The sequence below is a fragment of the Cervus canadensis genome, chromosome 13 (genome assembly GCF_019320065.1).
Source record: "Cervus canadensis isolate Bull #8, Minnesota chromosome 13, ASM1932006v1, whole genome shotgun sequence".
Classification (NCBI taxonomy): Eukaryota; Metazoa; Chordata; class Mammalia; order Artiodactyla; family Cervidae; genus Cervus; species Cervus canadensis.
The window spans coordinates 37,929,634-37,946,910 of NC_057398.1; the positions used below are offsets into that span (position 1 = coordinate 37,929,634).

The following is a 17,277-nucleotide window of genomic DNA, read 5'->3' on the forward strand; positions in this document are numbered from 1 at the left end:
TTCCAGTGCTCCTTTCCAAAGAATCCCCAGGTCAGGAGAGAAGGTTTGGGTTAATTAGAGTGTCCAGAGCAGAAGCCTACTCGGGTTTCGCCCTTCTTTGGGTTGGGGTGGGACGGTTGAGACCCACTGGAGCCTCCCAATCTCCGGAGTCCCTGCCCCCACCGCCCAGCTAAGGGCGGGAGCCGCTCTCCCCGCCCCTCAGCCCAGCTGGGCTGGGCAACACCCCCCACCCTGAAGCAGCAGGACGCCCCGGTTCTGTCAAATCCGGGGCGGGCCATTCAAACAGCAAAAGGCGAGTGTGGCTTCCCTGAGTCATCTCTGCACGTGTGTTCTCCCATTTGTCTTGACCGCTAAGTAGCTGCGTTCCTGGAAACAGGAACTGGGTACCTAGTGCTCCTCGGGTAGTGGTGGAAGGGAAAGGTTAAGGCTGAAACTTCGGAGAAGGAGCGTCCTCTTTTGAAGTGACTTCGCAGCGTGCGGTTGGGGCCTGCGAGGTGCGCCGAGGGTCTGCGAGGTCCGCCCGCGCTTGCGCGGCTGCTGGTCTCGGGCACCACACGTGGGTGCAGCGCGCTACCCAGGCTGAGCTGGTGGGCGCGGGCTGCGAGCCCAGTCCTCCGCCCCGGCCCCGGGATGCGCGCCCTCCGTGCTGTGCTTGGTCTGTTGCTCCTGGGGGCGCTCCGAGCCTTCCCGCAGGTAAGGGGGTGACAGGATCCTGGGGAGGCGCCAACGAGCGACCCGGAGCCCCTTTCTTGCCATCGCTGCCCTGAGTCCGGACAGTGTAGGGCTGGTGGGACGAAGGGGAGAACAGGGGCGCGCCACACCTCATTCCCTGACCAGGCGGGGTGAAGAGCCACAGGTGATAATCGGGGGCGGGGGTGGGGGTTGGGGGGTCCCGAATCTGCAAGTGTTTATAGGTGGGCGGTTGGCTGACAGGCTAGTGGGGGCGTTTTCTCCCACCCTCCCAGGGTGCTAGGATGATTCATTCATTCATTCATTTAATATAAATGAGCAGAGGAGACTGCCTGCAGGAGATGGGTTGTTTGTGAGTGGGGTCCTGGGTAGATCAAGTGAGATCTGTGCGGGTCTGGGCAGGACAGGTGGGGGTCTCCTTTGACCAGAAGAGGTTGGTATTCAGTCTCTTTATGGGTCTAGAAAGGGAGGGAGAGTTGGGTGTGGGTGAGGAGCAGGGTGAGGGGGTCAGACCAGCCAGATCAGCTTTCCCTGCCCTTGTCCAGCCAACCAACTCACGTGGATTTCTCGCTCTGGAGTATGTGGTGGGTGTCCATCCCTGGAAAAAGGTCAGTGGTGGAGCAGCTGTCTGTTGTGTGAAGCCCCAGTACTGAATTTGGGGACTGCTTTAGGAAAATTGAGCCCTTACCAGTGGCCAGCACCCAGAGAGGCACGAGGTGGGGGAGAGCTCAGATTAATCAGACGTGGTCTGCCGCCTAAGCACTGAGAGCAGGGTCTGAAGATGAGACAGAAGTCCTAGTGGACTTCTGCCTAGAACACAGTAGGTGTTGGTGAGTGTATGCTGTATATTGGTACAGAGGGCAGAGGTAGAAGCAACAACAGTGTGTTGGGGGAGGGGCGAGCCCCCACTTTAATCCTACAGGAGGAGGGATATGGAGTGGCTAGAGAACCCCCTCCCAGCCCGCTAAGCCCTCTGCTGATGACCTGGGAGAGGGTGAAAGTCTGGGGAGTTAAGGTCTTGGCGGGGATAAAGGGAAGGGAGGACTGTGAGAAGGGCTGGGGGAGGTTTCCAGCAATTTGTGGCTGGCACTCATGTCTCTCCTTTCTATAAAGTGAAATCACCCTTTAAATTAAAAAATAACAGGTATTTACACAAGGGATAAATGAATATATCCTCAATGCAAAAAAAAAGCACACTGTTTATGGGGTACTCTTGGCAAGAATCCTGGAGTGGTTTGCATTTTCTCCTCCAGTGGACTGTGTCTTGTCAGAACTCTTCCCTCTGACCCGTCCATCTTCGGTAGCCCTACAAGGCCTGGCTCATAGCTTCACTGAGTTGCACAAGCCATGACAAGGCTGTGATCCATGAAGGGAAAATCTTACAGATAAAGCTGAATTATTGGGCATCTCCTTATCCTGATTCCTTTGAAGTTGTAGCCACCATTTTGGTTTTGGTGTTTCCTCTGCGAGCTGTGTATGCATGCCAAGTCACTTTGGTCATGTCCAACTCTTTGTGACTCCATGGACTGTAGCTGGCCAGGCTCCTCTGTCCATAGGATTCTCTAGGTAAGAGAATCCACTCAATACTGGAATGGGTTGCCATGCCTTCCTCCAGGGGATCTTCCCGACCCAGGGATTGAACCCAAGTCTCTTAGGTCTCCTGCATTGCCAGGTGAGTTCTTTACAACTAGTGCCACTAGAACTTTATAAATGCATGTCCCCATTATGTCTATTTTATAAAAAATATTAGGTTTCCCATATACTATACCATATGGAACATTTTGCTCTTTCTTCATTTGGCTTTTACCATGTCTGCAGTGTATCTTGGAGAGCTTTCCATGTGAATACTTACAGATCCTCCACTTATCTTTCAAAATGACATCTAGTATTCTACCAAAAGGGTAGGGGGTTCCATAGTTTATTAATGTGTGTCCCTGATGGATGGGTAGTAAGGTTTCCATCATTGTTTTTTGTTTGTTTGCTTGCTGTTGCAACATACAGCCCCATGTGGATGCTTTGGGGAAACGTGCATGTTTCTTACTCAGAGAAGAAGCTGAGAAGAGTGTATTGAGGCGCAGGGTGAAAATGCATTCAAATGAAAAGACGCCACAGAATTGCCTCCCAGGGTGACTAGACACTTTGCTCTCCCACCAGCAGGGTTTGAGAGTAGAGTAGTGACTTCCCCACATCCCAACCGACTTTTGATCTTATCAGAGTTTTTATTTCTGTCAGTGTGACCGGTGAAGAGGGCCATATCCTTGCTGTGTTCATCTGCATTTCCCACCGACCCAGGAGGCTGAGCGTCCCTGGTCTGTCGGGTGCTCAGACATGGGTCATTTCTGGGCAGGATGTGGGGTGCCCGTGGGGGCAGGGCTGCCTGCCCATCTCAGTACTCCCCCCACTTTCTAGCCTTCTTCCACCTCTATTGCCCCAATAAAAACTTGGAAAGCTCATTATTAAAAAGGGCTTGAATCAGGGCTTGAACCTTAAAGTCCTTTTTTTCTTCGCCCTCTGGTTTTATGAGACCCCATCATTTTGTGGTCAGATCTCTGAGGCAAGAAGGCTTTCTTGCTGTGTGTCACCTTCTGAGAAAAAGATTTAGCCTCTGATGCTTCACCCTAAGGTCTCCCCACATGCGATTTTGTAATGCGATCCAGGATTATTCTGGTGAGAGTAAAATTCACTACCCAAAAAGCCTCCCCAATTTCCCTATCCTTTCATCCAGGCCCCAGGAGAGGAGGGGCGGGGGGCAGGGAGGCCGAAGGCCTTTTCAGGAACTTTGCCTCCCCGGTCCTCCTCCAGGCCAGCGCTGAGGCTACAGCCAGCCTCCCTCCCAGACCCGCACCTCACCGTTCCAGCTCCTTCGGACCTCTGCGCTGACTTAGCCATCCTGCTGAGGCAGGTTCTCACGCCTCCCATCGGGGTTTCCAGAGTTCAGCTCGGACTCCATAGAGGGGGTGCTGACCCGGATGTACCAGCAGGAGGGGTGCAGGACAGACTTTCTGGTTTTGTCTTGGCAAAGGCTGCACCAGCTCTGCCTGGGGGGCAGAAGTCCACTCTCTACCAGGAGGAGGGGAGCCGGAGAGGGGGCCCCTGATGTGAAGAGGTGGAAGGAGATGCCGGCTGGTCTTCCTCAGAAGGAGGCCTGGGCCGACAGGAGATGGTGGGGGAGCTTTACTCAGCTTGAGAGCCGTCAGTGCTGGGAGAAGGGGAGCGTTTACTGTAAGTTTCTGCTTCTGCTCCCACTCATATCTGACCTCGCCTCGTTTCTTGAGTTGTGATTCATGCTTAGGCTTGTACACACATTCCTCAACCCTCCCTTCACTTCAAGGAACATTATTAGAAGGAAATGAAGCTGAGGGATGTCTGAGTCTGGGGAGCCCCGGGAGGCTTGAGGGTCCTTTCATGGTTGGTTAGTTAAGTCCAGCTTGGACCGCATGTAGTCTTCTTGGGTCCATGGTGCCCTGACCCTGTTGGTGGCTTGTCTGGGACCATAGTCCCCATTTTCCAAACAAGGATGTGGAGGCTCAGAGGCAGGAGAGGATCTTGCCCACAGTCTCAAGACTGGTCAAGTCAAAGTAGGACCAGAGCCCCAGACGCTATGGACAGATGGTCCAAAAAGGCAGCTCCAGGCAAAGCTGGTCCTCCAGCTTCGCTCTCTTCCCCTTCCTGCCAGGGGCTGTTGGGATGAGGGGAGGAGCACTTCATTCTAGAGTCTTTGCTGCCTAGGGGAGAACCTAGGCATTCTCGGTGGCCTTGCTGGTGGAGAGGGTCTTTAATATGCCAATCAGTCCAATTACCCAATAAGTGCCTAACTCTTCAGGCCCATCCAAGTATTCACTCATTCAAAAAACTCTTAAAGAAGCAGCTGCTCGGTGCCAGGCCTGGCTCCAGGGCTTTTGTCCCAGGCTGTTCCCAGTAATCACTCAGCTTCTTGTAGGCCTCCGGGGACAGGGTGCTCCCTTCCTTCCTCCCCAGGCAACTTATGCCATCCTGGGTCACTTTGGCATCAAGAAGTTCTCTAGGATAAGCTGAAGTCTATCTCTTTGAAGTGTTTGCCCATCGATCCTGGTTCTGGATGCTGAGGCTATGTAACCAAGATGTGTCCACATTTCTCAGAAATTTCTTCCAGTGAGATGAAGACTATGACCCTGGCCTCTGAGGTCTCCTGGTCAGTCATTACACCCAGGGCCTCCAACGTGTATTTCTCACATGGTATGGGCCCCAAGCCCGCTTTTAGCAATTCTTCCATCCCACTAATATTTATAGTCAATCCTAAAAGAAATCGACCCTGAATATTCATTGAAAGGACTGATGCTGAAGCTCCAGTAATTTGGTCACCTGATGCGAAGAGCTGATTCACTGGAAGAGAACCTGATGCTGGGAAAGACTGAAGGCAAAAGGAGAAGGGGGCAGCAGAGGATAGATTGGTTAGATAGCATCACCAACTCAATGGACATGAATCTGAGCAAGCTCCGGGAGACAGTGAAGGACAGGGAAGCCTGGCGTGCTGCAGCCCGTGGGGTCACAAAGAGTCGGACACGGCTTAGCGACTGATCAACTGTATGCCAGGGAGTGTTCTGGATGCTGCAGGTGCCTCCGGGTCAGCTCCGCAGGTCTCTGCCTCATGGAACTAACATTCCACCAGACTGACAGACAGTGACCAGACAGTACCCCTTGCAGTGGAGAGAATTCTAACCTTTGAGGGTGAGAAGGGCAGTCACCCCCGGTGGGGAAAACAGGCCAGTCTCTCCCTAGGAGGTGGGGACACATACAGGAGTGAAAGTTGGAGGAACAGGAAGGAGGCCACGTGTGTGGCAAGGGATAGCGTGGGAGGGTGGTGGGGAAGTAGGGGATAACACACACCTCTGTCTGTGGCTGGAGGGTTTTGTGGGGTGGAGGAATGACATTGCACGCATTTTAAAGTTCCTTCATTCTGCTGGGGGTAGAGCGGGAGCCAGGCTGTTGCTGTGGTCCAGGGGAGGGATGAGTGGAATGTGAAAACAGAAATGTACTTTGGAGCTAGAATCCATAGGACCCACAGATGGATTGGGTGTGAGTGCAGAGGGCAAGATGGGAATGGGGGGGGGTTTCTCTCCAGATTTGCGGGTTCCATACCTGGTCGAGTGGTGGTATCGTTTATGGAGGTGGGAAAACTGGACATGGGACAGAAGAGTGTTTTGGAGAAAAGCAAGAGTTCTGTTTTGCCCACATCTGAGCGTCAAGTGGGGGCTGAGGGTTGGAATCAGGAGCTCTCTGCAGAACTCAGGCCCCTGATGTGGGTTCTGGCACCAGAGACGACATCACAGTTCCTGGTGTTGCCTGGGCTCGGGGGAGCCTGGGAGTGTCAGCCCGCCCTCCATGGAGCCACCCTGCTTCGCTACTGATGTGGGCTAAGACCCCACATCTTTTGGGGGCCACTATGTTACCCTGTTGGTTCACCCCAACCCAAAGGTAGGATCTTCCATTTGTCTTGTTAGCTGCTCAGTCATGTCTGACTCTTTTGTGACTCCTATGGACTGTAGTCTGCCAGGCTACTCTGTCCATGGGATTCTTCAGGCAAGAATACTGGAGTGGATTGCCATTTCCTCCTCCAGGGGATCTTTCCCACCCAGGGATTCAACCCAGGTCTCTTGTAGGGCAGGCAGATTCTTTACTATCTGAGCTACCAGGGAAGCCCATTCATCTTGGTTACGCTTTATTGTTTTGACTGCTCTGTGTGGCATCTGGAATCTTAGTTCTCTAACCAGGGATCAAACTTGGCACCTCCTGCAGTGGAAGTGATGGACATTTAAGTTGTTTGTGTAGGACATGGACATTTTTGAAGATCACTATTCACCTACTGTGTACTTCATGTTGTCTTTTTAAAAATTGAAATATAGTTGGCATGCTGTATTTTATTAGTTCCAGGTATATAACATAGCGACAGCTTCCCTGATAACTCAGTTGGTAAAGAATGCACCTGTAATGCAGGAGACCCTGGTTCAATTCCTGGGTCAGGAAGATCCGCTGGAGAAGGGATAGGTTACCCACTCCAGTATCCTTGGGCTTCCCCTGTGGCTCAGCTGGTAAACAATCTGCCTGCAACGCGGGAGACCTGGGTTTGATCTCTGGGTTGGAAAGATCCCCTGGAGAAGGGAAAGCTACCTACTCCAGTGTTCATGCCTGGAGAATTTCATGGACTGGTTAGTCCTTGGGGTTGCAAAGAGTTGGACACGACTGAGCAACTTTCACTTCACTTCATACAACATAGTGATTTGACATTTATATACTTTATGAATCAAGCATCACAATGTCTAGTAACCATCTGTCACCAATATTATAGTATTATTGACATATATTGACAATATATTTCCTATGCTGTACATTACATCCACGTGGCTTATTAATTTTATAACTGGAAGTTTGTACTTTTTAATCCCCTTCACCTATTTTACTCAAACTCCTAACCTGTCAAGTCTTTTTTGGGAGACAATAGAGCATCATGTTTGGGCTTCCCTGATGGCTCAGTGGGTAAACAGTCCACCTGAAATGCAGGAGACCCAGGAGATGCATGTTTGATCCCTGGGTCAGGAAGATCCCCTGGAAAAGGAAATGGCAACCCACTCCAGTGTTCTTGCCTGGAAAATCCCATGGACAGAAGAGCCTGGAGGGCTACAGTCCATGGGGTCACAAAGAGTCAGACATGACTGAGTGACTACAGACACACACACAGAGCATCATGGCTAAGGGGCAGCCTGCCAAGTTTATATTCTACTTCTGACACTTACCACGTGATGCTTGCCCAGGGTAAGTCACTCATCTGGGCCTCAACTTCCCTATCTATAGAATGGGGCTGATCATAGTAGCTGTTTTGTAAGACTGTTGGAAGATTATATGGGATAGTAGAGGAGAGGTGCTGAGAGCAGCTTCATGTGGTGAGGCCTTGTGAGAGGTAAGCCGTTATTAAGTGCCTGTTGTATGCTAGGCATCATGGATGCAGGATGAAGGCGAACCAGTTACAGTCCCTGCCCTCCAGGGCGGCAGCACGGGAAGTGGGACATGGGGTGGGGGAATGCCATCAGAACTGTGTGAAGAACTGTCCAGGCCTGTGAGAACCCACAGGGGCCTGTCCTCACCTCCACCTGGACTGATGGGGAAGAGCTTTTGGAGGGAGGGTAGAGGTGGCCAGACTGCAGAGTCTGGGACAACAGGCTTTGCCCCATGGATGATGCCAACGTCTTCGCCAACATCTGGGTCAAATGGCATGGCAGCATGGGTGTTGGGGTGGGCCCGGGGCTTGCTTTTGAAACTCCATCAACAGGTTTCATGTGGGGGGCTCTGAACCCCTGGGGGCTGAGGACTCTCAAAGACATCATCCATGGCCTCATTTCACTACCTGCTGCAAACCCTATGTGGTTCGGGGGAGGGCATGGTCCCCTGAGATGGTTCCAATCCTGCAGGTCCATGAAACCCCTAAACCAAACCTTCACTTTCCATCCAGAACATGTGCTCTCTCTACTACTGAGTCAGGACAGGGGGGCCAAGGGTTCTCTCTGTCCTAGCAGTCAGTGGGGGCTGGGACCAGCCTCCCCCACATGTAAGCTAGTAGGATGCAGAAGGTCAAGGAAACCTGCTGGCCCCTTCTAGGCAGGTAGGCTGATGCCAGGGTAGGGGGTGGCATTCCAGGCACCTCCAAGAAGGGGAAGAAAGCCAAAGTACCCCATCACTGACCATCCCCCCACACACATCTTTCCTCATTAACACCATCAAAGTTTCCTTGGCACTTCTGGTGTCCCATGGTGGCTGGTGCTTCTGGGGACTGTTATTCCAGGGCTGAGGTGGATCTTATCATCTCTTATGTATAGCCAAGTGTGCATTTCAGACACTTGCTGCAGCCCCAGAACTTTCATGAAGGCGCCCATCTGAACAACAGGCTCATCTGGCTGGCCTGGGGTTTCACTTGGGCAGGAGGAGCATCAATAGGAAGTGAAGAGTAAGACATTGCAGAATTGGGACTCCAGGCCAGATCTTGGTTATGTTACTCACCTCTGCCCTGTCCATCCCCTTGCATATTAGCTGCTCTGCAACCTTTAGTGGCTCCCTATTGCCCCAAGGCCACATTTCCCAAAGTCACTTCCAGAGACTAGTTGTCCCATGAGGCCAGGGTTCTATAGCCAGCTGAGTTTGGGAAAAAGTTTGTCTCTCTGCGCCCATCTCTCCCCACCTCCGTTCCTAACCTTTCCTTGGAGAATCAGAAAGCAAGTAAGGAGATAAAAGGCTTGGAGAAACATCTCAAATGGGATGCAGTGATTCTCTGCATTTTGGTTTTGATTTTTCTTGTCCCCTGTGGACATCCTGTGGAACCAGCATTTGCTGGAACGCAGCGTGGGAAATGAAGAGTTCAGTGCAGATATCTGGCCCTGAGTCCCGGGCCTCCCGTCCTTCTGCTTCCACTGTCCAGCCCATCAAATCACTGAGTGCCCCACAGCTCTGCTCCTTCCAGCCTCAGTACTTTTGCTTCTGTGGAGCCTTTTACTTAGGATGCCTGCCTTTCAAGAATCTTTAAAAAAAAGCAAAACCCAAAACTAAAAAATGGAAGTTCTCCTCTTCCAAAAAGTCATCGTGGGGACTTCCTTGATTGTCCAGTGACCACAACGCCACACTCCCAGTGCAGTATGGGGCCAGGATGCATGGAGTCGTACACACTCCCCCTCAGCTCCTTGGAGACCAGAGGTAGGAACCGGATCTTGTTCTTAGATGTGACAGCTGTGAGGAATACGGCCAGGGCCAGAGCGGAGCTAGACTGTGGGCCGTGGGTGTGTTTGAGGTCCAGGAGGAGGATGACTGCAGTTTCACATGGTCTCTTGGTCTGGACCTCATGTGAACCTTCAGGGTAGAGGGAAGGGTTTAGGGCCCCCAGGATTATTGCTTTTTCGTCACTAAGTTGTGTCTGACTCTTTGTGACCCTATGGACTGCAGCACACCAGGCTCCCCTGTCCTTCACTATCTCCTGGAGTTTGCTCAAACTCATGTCCATTGAGTCAGTGGTGCTATCTAACCATCTCATCCTCTGCCGTCCCTTTCTCCTTTTGCCTTCAATATTTCCCATTATCAGGGTCTTTCTCAATGAGGAGTCGGCTCTTCACCCCCAGGACTAGTAGACTTACAAAGCTCAACCTTTTGGCAGAATATCCTAGTGGTTACTTATGAGCAGGGCTATGGTCAGAACATCTGTAACCTAATCCCTGGAACCTTATATGGCAAGACACCCGCGTTCAACCCCTGGGTCAGGAAAATCCCCTGAAGGAGGGGATGGCAACCCACTCCAGTATTTTTGCCTGGAGAATTCCATGGACAGAGGAGCCTGGCAGGTACAGTTCTTGGGGTCACAAAGAGTCAGACACGACTGAGAGATTAACAGATGGCAAAGAGAACTTTGGAGATGTGATTAAGGGTATAGACCTTGAGATGGGGATTTTCCAGGTGGGCCCAGTGTCCTCACATGAATCCTTAAAAGCAGAGGAACTTTCCTGGCTGCATTAGAGAGAGATGACACAGAAGAAGAGGTGTATATTACAGGAGAAGGACTTGACCTAGCATTGTGCACTTTGCAGATATAGGAAGAGGGCCATAAGCCAAGGAATGCAGCAGCCTTTAGAGGCTGAGAACAACCTTAGTTGAAAGTGTGCAAAGAGACAAGTCCTCAGTCTTTAAAAATTTTTTTTAATTTATTTGGCTGAGTTAGGTCTTAGTTTTAGCATTCTGCATCTTTGTTGCATCATGCAGGACCTTTAGCTGTGGCGCACAGGCTCTCTAGTTGTGGCACATGGGTGTAATAGCTCAACAGCATATGGGATCTTAGTTTCCCAACCAGGGATCAAACCCACTTCCCCTGCATTGCAAGGCAGATTCTCAACCACTGAACCACCAGAGGAATCTTGGGCCCTCAGTCTTAACTATTAACATAAGGAAATGGATTCTCCCCTAGAGCCTCTAGCAAGGACACAAACTTGCCACATCTTGTTCTAGCCTGCCGAGACCTGGCCTGGATGTGGGTGATCAGGGACGGGGTCCTCTGGGAAGAGGCATGCAGGCGTGAAATCTGAAGGAAGAGTTGAAGTGTGCTGGACTGGGGGGTGGGGCACCCAGGGGAACAACATGTACAAGGCTGCTGGAAAGATGGAGGGAGGAAGGGCGTGCACGGCCAGATGGCCAGGGCTGGTCCAGCAGCGTCTCTTGGGCCCCTGTCAGGACTTTGGGCTTTATCCACAGTTTAGTTGGAAGCTATCTACTCATCTTCAACAGGGTATAAGGGAGAAGACCAGATCTGTGTTTTGAAAACATCGCTCCGGCCTCTGCACTATGAGTGGGGGATGAGGGATGGGGTTGATGTAAGGAGACCCTGGTCTGCCATTCACAAGTCCAGATGGGGAGGAGGTGAGGAAGAGCTGGGGGACTAAGGGTAGAGCTGGAGGTTAAACAAACAGGACTCGGGATGCAGAACCTGGTGGATAAGAGCCTGTGCCAGATGGCCAAATTCTGGCTCTAATACTGCTAAGCTGTGTGACTTGAGGCAAGGTTCTTAACCACTCTGTGCCTCAGTTTCCCCATCTGTAAAATGGGATAGATGGTAGGTCTAGGTGAGGCCTCGGATTCTGCATTTCAAGCAAATTCCCAAATGGTGCCAATGCTGCTGGGGTCAGGCACCTCACTTTGAGTAACAGCGGTGGCGAGCCCCGGGGTGGGGGTGGGGTACACCTCCCAGCTCTGCCCTGCTCCGGCCCTGTGGGTATTTTGCATCTGATCTGATTCCTCCACCTCCCACCCCTCCTGCCTGCCACCCAGCTGTGGACTCTCGGATCCTACAGGTGTGGCCTGCCTCTTGTTTCTGCAGCTGTGACCAGGTGGGGCTTTCTGAAAGTGAATTTTACCAGGTTTTGTAGGGAAACCAAACCAACCTGAAAATAGATCTAGAAATGGGAAGGTTTCAAGCCACTCTTATCTGTATCTTGATGCCACTGAACCTGAGCCACACGACTCTGGTTACACAGCTCATCACTCTGTGGACATCTTGCCCTGCCTCAAACCTGCTGGGGAACCCCACCCAAAAGCCCCCCTCCCAGGCCTTGGGCTTCCCCCTCCCACTCTCCCCTTTCTGACTCCCTCTTCCCTCCCAGAGCACGGCCTGGCTGTCACTCCCCCCTTCTCTGGGGGGCAGCAGGAGCCGATGGGCCATCCAGGGTCTGGGCTTGTGGCCAGCAGAAGCTGGCAGGCCCTCAGAATTCAGAGACTGCCATAGATGACCAGGCTGCTGTGTTCTGTGCTCTACGCCAGGAGCTGGTATGGGTGGAGGGCCCAAGTGAGTGGGTGATGGAAGACGACACGGTGGGGCATTGTGGCAATGGGGAGATGGCAGAGGGGGGTAATGAATGGGGCCAGAGGGTGAGGACTGAGTCTAGGGCATGAGACAGGGCCAACTTTGGGGGGGGCTCAAGGACAGCTCTGCAAAGGCAAAGCTCGGGGCTTCGATTCCACCCCTTTCTAGTTTCTGGGCTAGGAACACCCTGGGAAGATGGGGCTGCCTCTTGCACAGGAGTGCCAGCCCTGGAGGGTGTCCTGTCGCCCGTCAGCCCTCCAGCACAAGGTGGGTTTCTGGGGTAGCCCTGGAGTTGCCAAATCAGCTGACTAGACTCAGAGCCTGGGCAGGCTCTTCACCTCTCACAGATGGATTTCTGTGATAATAGGGTCTCACAGGGCCCTTGGGTTGTCAGTGCTGTTGTTTCTTCTGCAATAGCATGTATACCTTGCACTGACCCATTTTCTCGGTGCTTGTAAAGCCATGACATCATAGGCACAAAAAGTCCCCAGTATCTTTTCCAGAGAAGGCCAGCCACAGGGGCCTGGGGACGTTTAGGGTGAAGGCTAGGGGATACGGTTGAGCTATGCCGCAGCCTGGACTCCACCTGTCTTTGGGAAGGGCTGGAAGGAGTGGGGGTCACCCCTCCATGGGGTTGAGGGGATCAGCGCCTTCCCGCATAAGCCCCACATGGGGAACAGAGGCCCCCAAGTCCTCTGCTGTCTTCAAGGGACTCTGATCGGCTCCAGCTGGAAATCCTGGCTGAAAGCCCACCACCCCTGGGGATGGCGAGAAGATAGCACCCCCTGGTGGCAAACTGTGGATTTACACAGATTTCCTTGTTGAAAGAGGGCCCTCCTAGATGGCTCAGTGGTAAAGGATCTGCCTGCTGATGCAGAAGATCTGGGTTCGATCCCTGGGTTGGGAGGATCCCCTGTGGCAACCCACTTCAGTACTCTTGCCTGAAAAATCCTGTGGAGAGAGGAGCCTGGAGGGCTACAGCCCATGGGGTCACAAAGAGCCAGACTCAACTGAGTGACTGAGTACCCATGCATGCACGTTCCTTCCTGAGCACTTAGAACCCTGCAGGTGCTATTATTTACACTTGCTGTTTTGTACAATTGCTTTAGTTTTGTCTCTCTTTATGTATACATGTATTATGATGATGATGGTCATCATTTTTTTCTGTTTGCTAGTTAATTGCAGACATTCTGATCCTTCACGCTTAAATATTTCAGCATGTTTCTTCTACAACAAAGACATCTCTTAGAAACAGATTTTCAGGAATTCAACATCGATGGAACAAATCAGATAAAAAGCCCATATTCAAATTCCACCAGTTATCTCAATCTTCTTTACAGCAACATCCCCCTTCCCAGCCTGATTCAGGATCCAATTCAGACATTACATTCAGTTCTCTTGTCTCTTTAATGTTCTTTTTTTTTCTTCTGAAACATTCCACAGTTCTTCCTCATCTTTCATACACTGGCATTTTAAAGAGTTAAGGCCAGCAGGTTTGTAGAATATCCCTCAGTTTGGGGGAGCTGAGCTGTCTGATGTTTGTCTGGGTTTGTCTCATGATGTGATTCAGACTGTGGACTTTTGGTAGAAAGACCACAGATGTGATGTGATGTTCTTCTCAGCACATTGGACCTTTTTTTTTTGTTGTTTTTAAGATTTACTGCTGTTTAAAAAAAAGTTAATTAATTTTTGGCCGTGTTGTGTCTTAGTTGCAGCCCACAGGCTTCTCTTTAGTTGCGGCACAGCCTTAGTTACCCCAGGGCATGTGGGATCTTAGTTCCCTGACCAGGGATCAAACCTGAGTCCCCTGTATCACAAGGCGGATTCCTAAGCACTGGACCACCAGGGAAGTTCCTGGACCTTTTTTGTTTTCAAAATGGGCAGCCTGAGGCCCATAGAGGGGGAGAGACCTGGGGACACAGTGAAGCTCAAAATCTTCTGTCTGTGATTAGTTGCTGTGTGACTTTGGGCAAGTAACTGCACGTCTCTGAGCTGAAGTTTCCTCATCTGTAATGTGGGGTAGTGATATGGCCCCGAAGGGCTGTGCGTGCGTAGTCCCTCAGTCATGTCTGACTCTTGCGACCCCACAGACCGCAACCCACCAAGCTCCTCTGTCCGTGGGACTTCCCAGGCAAGAATAACTGGAGTGGGTTGCCATGCCCTCCTCTAGGGGATCTTCCCAACCCGGGGACCGACTCATGTCTCTTATACCTGTTGCACTGGCAGGCGGGTTCTTTACCACTAGGGCCAACATTCACATGTGCGTGCTAATGCTAAGTCGCTCCAGTCGTGTTCAGCTTTTTGCAACCCTATGGACTGCAGCCTGCCAGGCTCCTCTGTCCATGGGATTCTCCAGGCAAGAATACTGGAGTGGGTTGTCATGCTCTCCTCCAGGGGATCTTCCCAACCCAGGGATCGAACCCAGATCTCCTGCACTGCAGGTGGATTCTTTACCATTTGATTCACCAGGGAAGCCCCCCAAAGTGCTGGGGGTGGCCTAAAGGAGGTGATGTGTGACTCATGGTTGGGGAGGAGTGACTGGTAATACCATGGATTCCCTCTCCTCTGTACCTCTCCCTCTCCACTGACCCAGGGTGAGATGGCGGGAGATGAAGGATAAGCATTTGTGCTCCCCTCCGCCATGCCCCTGGGCCCTGGGGAGAGTGAGCAGGGCCACGTCCCCCTGAGTCCATAGCTATCAGTGAGAGGAGCAGGCAGGCCGGGAGGGGAAAACCCAGACCAGGGCCCCAGAATTTCCCTCACGCTCAGCAGACCTGGCAGGGCTGAATCCTCAGCTCCCCACTGCCCGCAGCTCCCCACAGCCATGGGCTTCCAAGCGCACACGGTGAGATGCTGCGGGTCTGAGAGAAGCTTGGGCTGTCCTGGCAGGTCTCGGCCCCTAGAGAGTCTCCCTGGTGCCCCCAGTTTACTTGAGAAGAATGAGATTCTGCTGGAGCAGAAGGCTGGGCACAGGTAGGCACACAGAATGCCCCCAAGGCCCTGGGCTTTGGGTAACATGAGACAGACAAGTGCTGTGTGACTGGTGTTTGCAAATGTAGGTTATGTTTATTATTTCAAATTTATGTGGTGACACTTCAGATGTGCAAATAAAGAAGAGGAGAATGTAACTGGCATTCCCTGTGTCCGCCTTCCAGCCACACTGCCTCCTTGCTGCTCTGTGCCCATAGCAGAGTGTTCGCGTATTATTTCTTTGTACCCTTGGGTGGAGAGAAGAGTAGGGAATCCCCTTGGGCCAGCCAGGCCTCTCCCGGCAGGTCAATGGTTTCTGCTTTCTTCCCCCAAACCAAGAAAGCCCCCGCTTAATCCATCCCATGAGTGGCCACCTCCTGTCTGCCAGCCTCCATCTGCTCGGATGCTGAAGATAAAGAGGTGGGACACAGCTCCCTCCTTCCCTGTCTCCCCCACCTCCCTGCCACGCTCCCTTCCTGGAGCTCTTCATTATGGGTCTTCCCAGAAACCTGATTCATGCTCCCCTCTCATTCACCAAGAAGGATGATGTTCATTCCCCCAAACTTTCATGAACACTGCCTAACGAAGGGGCTTAGCTTTCAAGGAGCCCTGGAAACATGTGGAAGAGCATTGTGAAAAATGCCTATTCCTAAGAATTCCTTGGTGGTCCTGTGGTTAGGACTCAGGGCTTTCATTGCTGTTAGCCAGGGTTTGATTCATGGTTGGGGAACTAAGATCCTGCAAGCCGTGTGGTATGGCCAAAAAAAAAGAAAGAAAAAAGCGTATTCCTGAAAAAAGTAAATCTTGGTCCCTACTTCACACCATGCAGCAAAATGAAACCCAAACAGAAAAGGTTAATACCATCCAGACGACAATGTAAAAGAATATCTAAATGGGGACTTCCCTGGTGGTCCAGTAGTTAAAATCTCTGAGCTTCCAATGCAATGGGCCCAGGTTCGATCCCTGGTTGGGGAACTAGATTCCCATGGAGCAACTAAAGATCTCACATGCTACAGAAAAGACTGAAGACTCTACATGCTGCAGCTAAGACCCAACACAGCCAACAAACAAATACTAAGAAAATACCTACTCTAACCCTTTATTTTAAAAAAAGAATATTTAAATACATTGGGCAGGCAAATACTTCTTACATAGGACATTAACAATAAAAGAAAAGATTGATAAATTGTACTTCATTGAAACTGAGGATTCTATTCATCACAAGACTCCTTTAAGAAAGTGGAAAGGCAAAACAGAAGATAGGAGAAGATATTTGCAGTAAATATATTCAACAAGGACTTGTATCCAGAATATATAAAGAACTCCTACACATCAGGAAGAAAAGTCAGATAATCTAATTCAAATGGCTAATAAACATGTGGAAAAGTACCTAACATCACCACTCATCAGAGAAATGCAAATAAAAGATCAATGAAACACCACTGTAAGCTCACCCAAATGGCTAAAAATTTACAAACTGACAATACCAAGTGTTGACAGGGATGTGGAGCAATTGGAACACTCACACACTGCCATGAAATGTCAGTTAGTACAATTTAGAAAACTGTATGGAGAATCAATCAACACTGAGCATACACATACTTTATGACCCAGCAATTCCATACCTAGGTATGTCTTCAGCAGTAATGTGTACACAGGGCTTCCCCTGTGGCTCAGGGGTAAAGAATCTGCCTGCAATGTAGGAGATGTGGGTTTGATCCCTGAGTCAGGAAGATAACCTGGAGAGGAAAATGGCAACCCACTCCAGTATTCTTGCCTGGGAAATCCCACCAACAGAAGAGCCTGGCGGGCTCTAAGCCATACGATTGCAAAAGTTAGAAACTTTTGCACAGTACTTAGAAACTAAAAAACAGCAACGCAGCATTGTGTACATATGTGCAGCCAAAATATAGGTATAAGAAAGTTCCTAGCAGGGTTATTCATAATGATCAAAAAGTGGAAACAACCCAAAGGTCCCTCAAGAGTAGAATAGACAAATTGTGCATATCCATAGGACGCAATAGTGCAAGGCAGTGAACTTGAATGAATGGTTACTGTTTGCAATAATGTGGGTGATTCCCACATTAGAATTTTGAGTTAAAGAAGCCAGTTGTCAGGGTGTGTGTGTTTCTATCCAGGTAAAGTATAAAAGCAGACATAATGTGTCTCTGGGTGTAGAAGTCAAGGTAGCAGGGGGCTTTCCGTGGTGGGAAGGGGCAGGAAGGGGTTCTGGGTACTAGTGTCTTGTTTCTGGATCT

At 50.9% G+C, this 17,277-nt stretch overlaps 1 protein-coding gene across 4 annotated transcripts in view; it reads left to right on the forward strand.

Moving 5' to 3' along the window:
- The first annotated feature begins 288 nt into the window (after nt 1–288).
- TNFRSF8 (TNF receptor superfamily member 8) overlaps nt 289–17,277 on the forward strand; it is a 78,550-nt gene continuing 61,561 nt past the window's right edge. For 2 of the 4 annotated variants that reach the window (XR_006272648.1, XM_043485815.1), the window contains exon 1: nt 290–693. Coding sequence is in view for 2 of the 4 variants with exons in the window: in XM_043485815.1 (XP_043341750.1) it covers nt 631–693 (63 nt within the window). In the remaining 2 variants the exon portion in view is untranslated. Of the gene's footprint in view, nt 694–3,817; nt 3,913–17,277 lie in introns of those variants that run through there. The other 2 variants (XM_043485816.1, XM_043485817.1) reach the window with 2 other exon arrangements.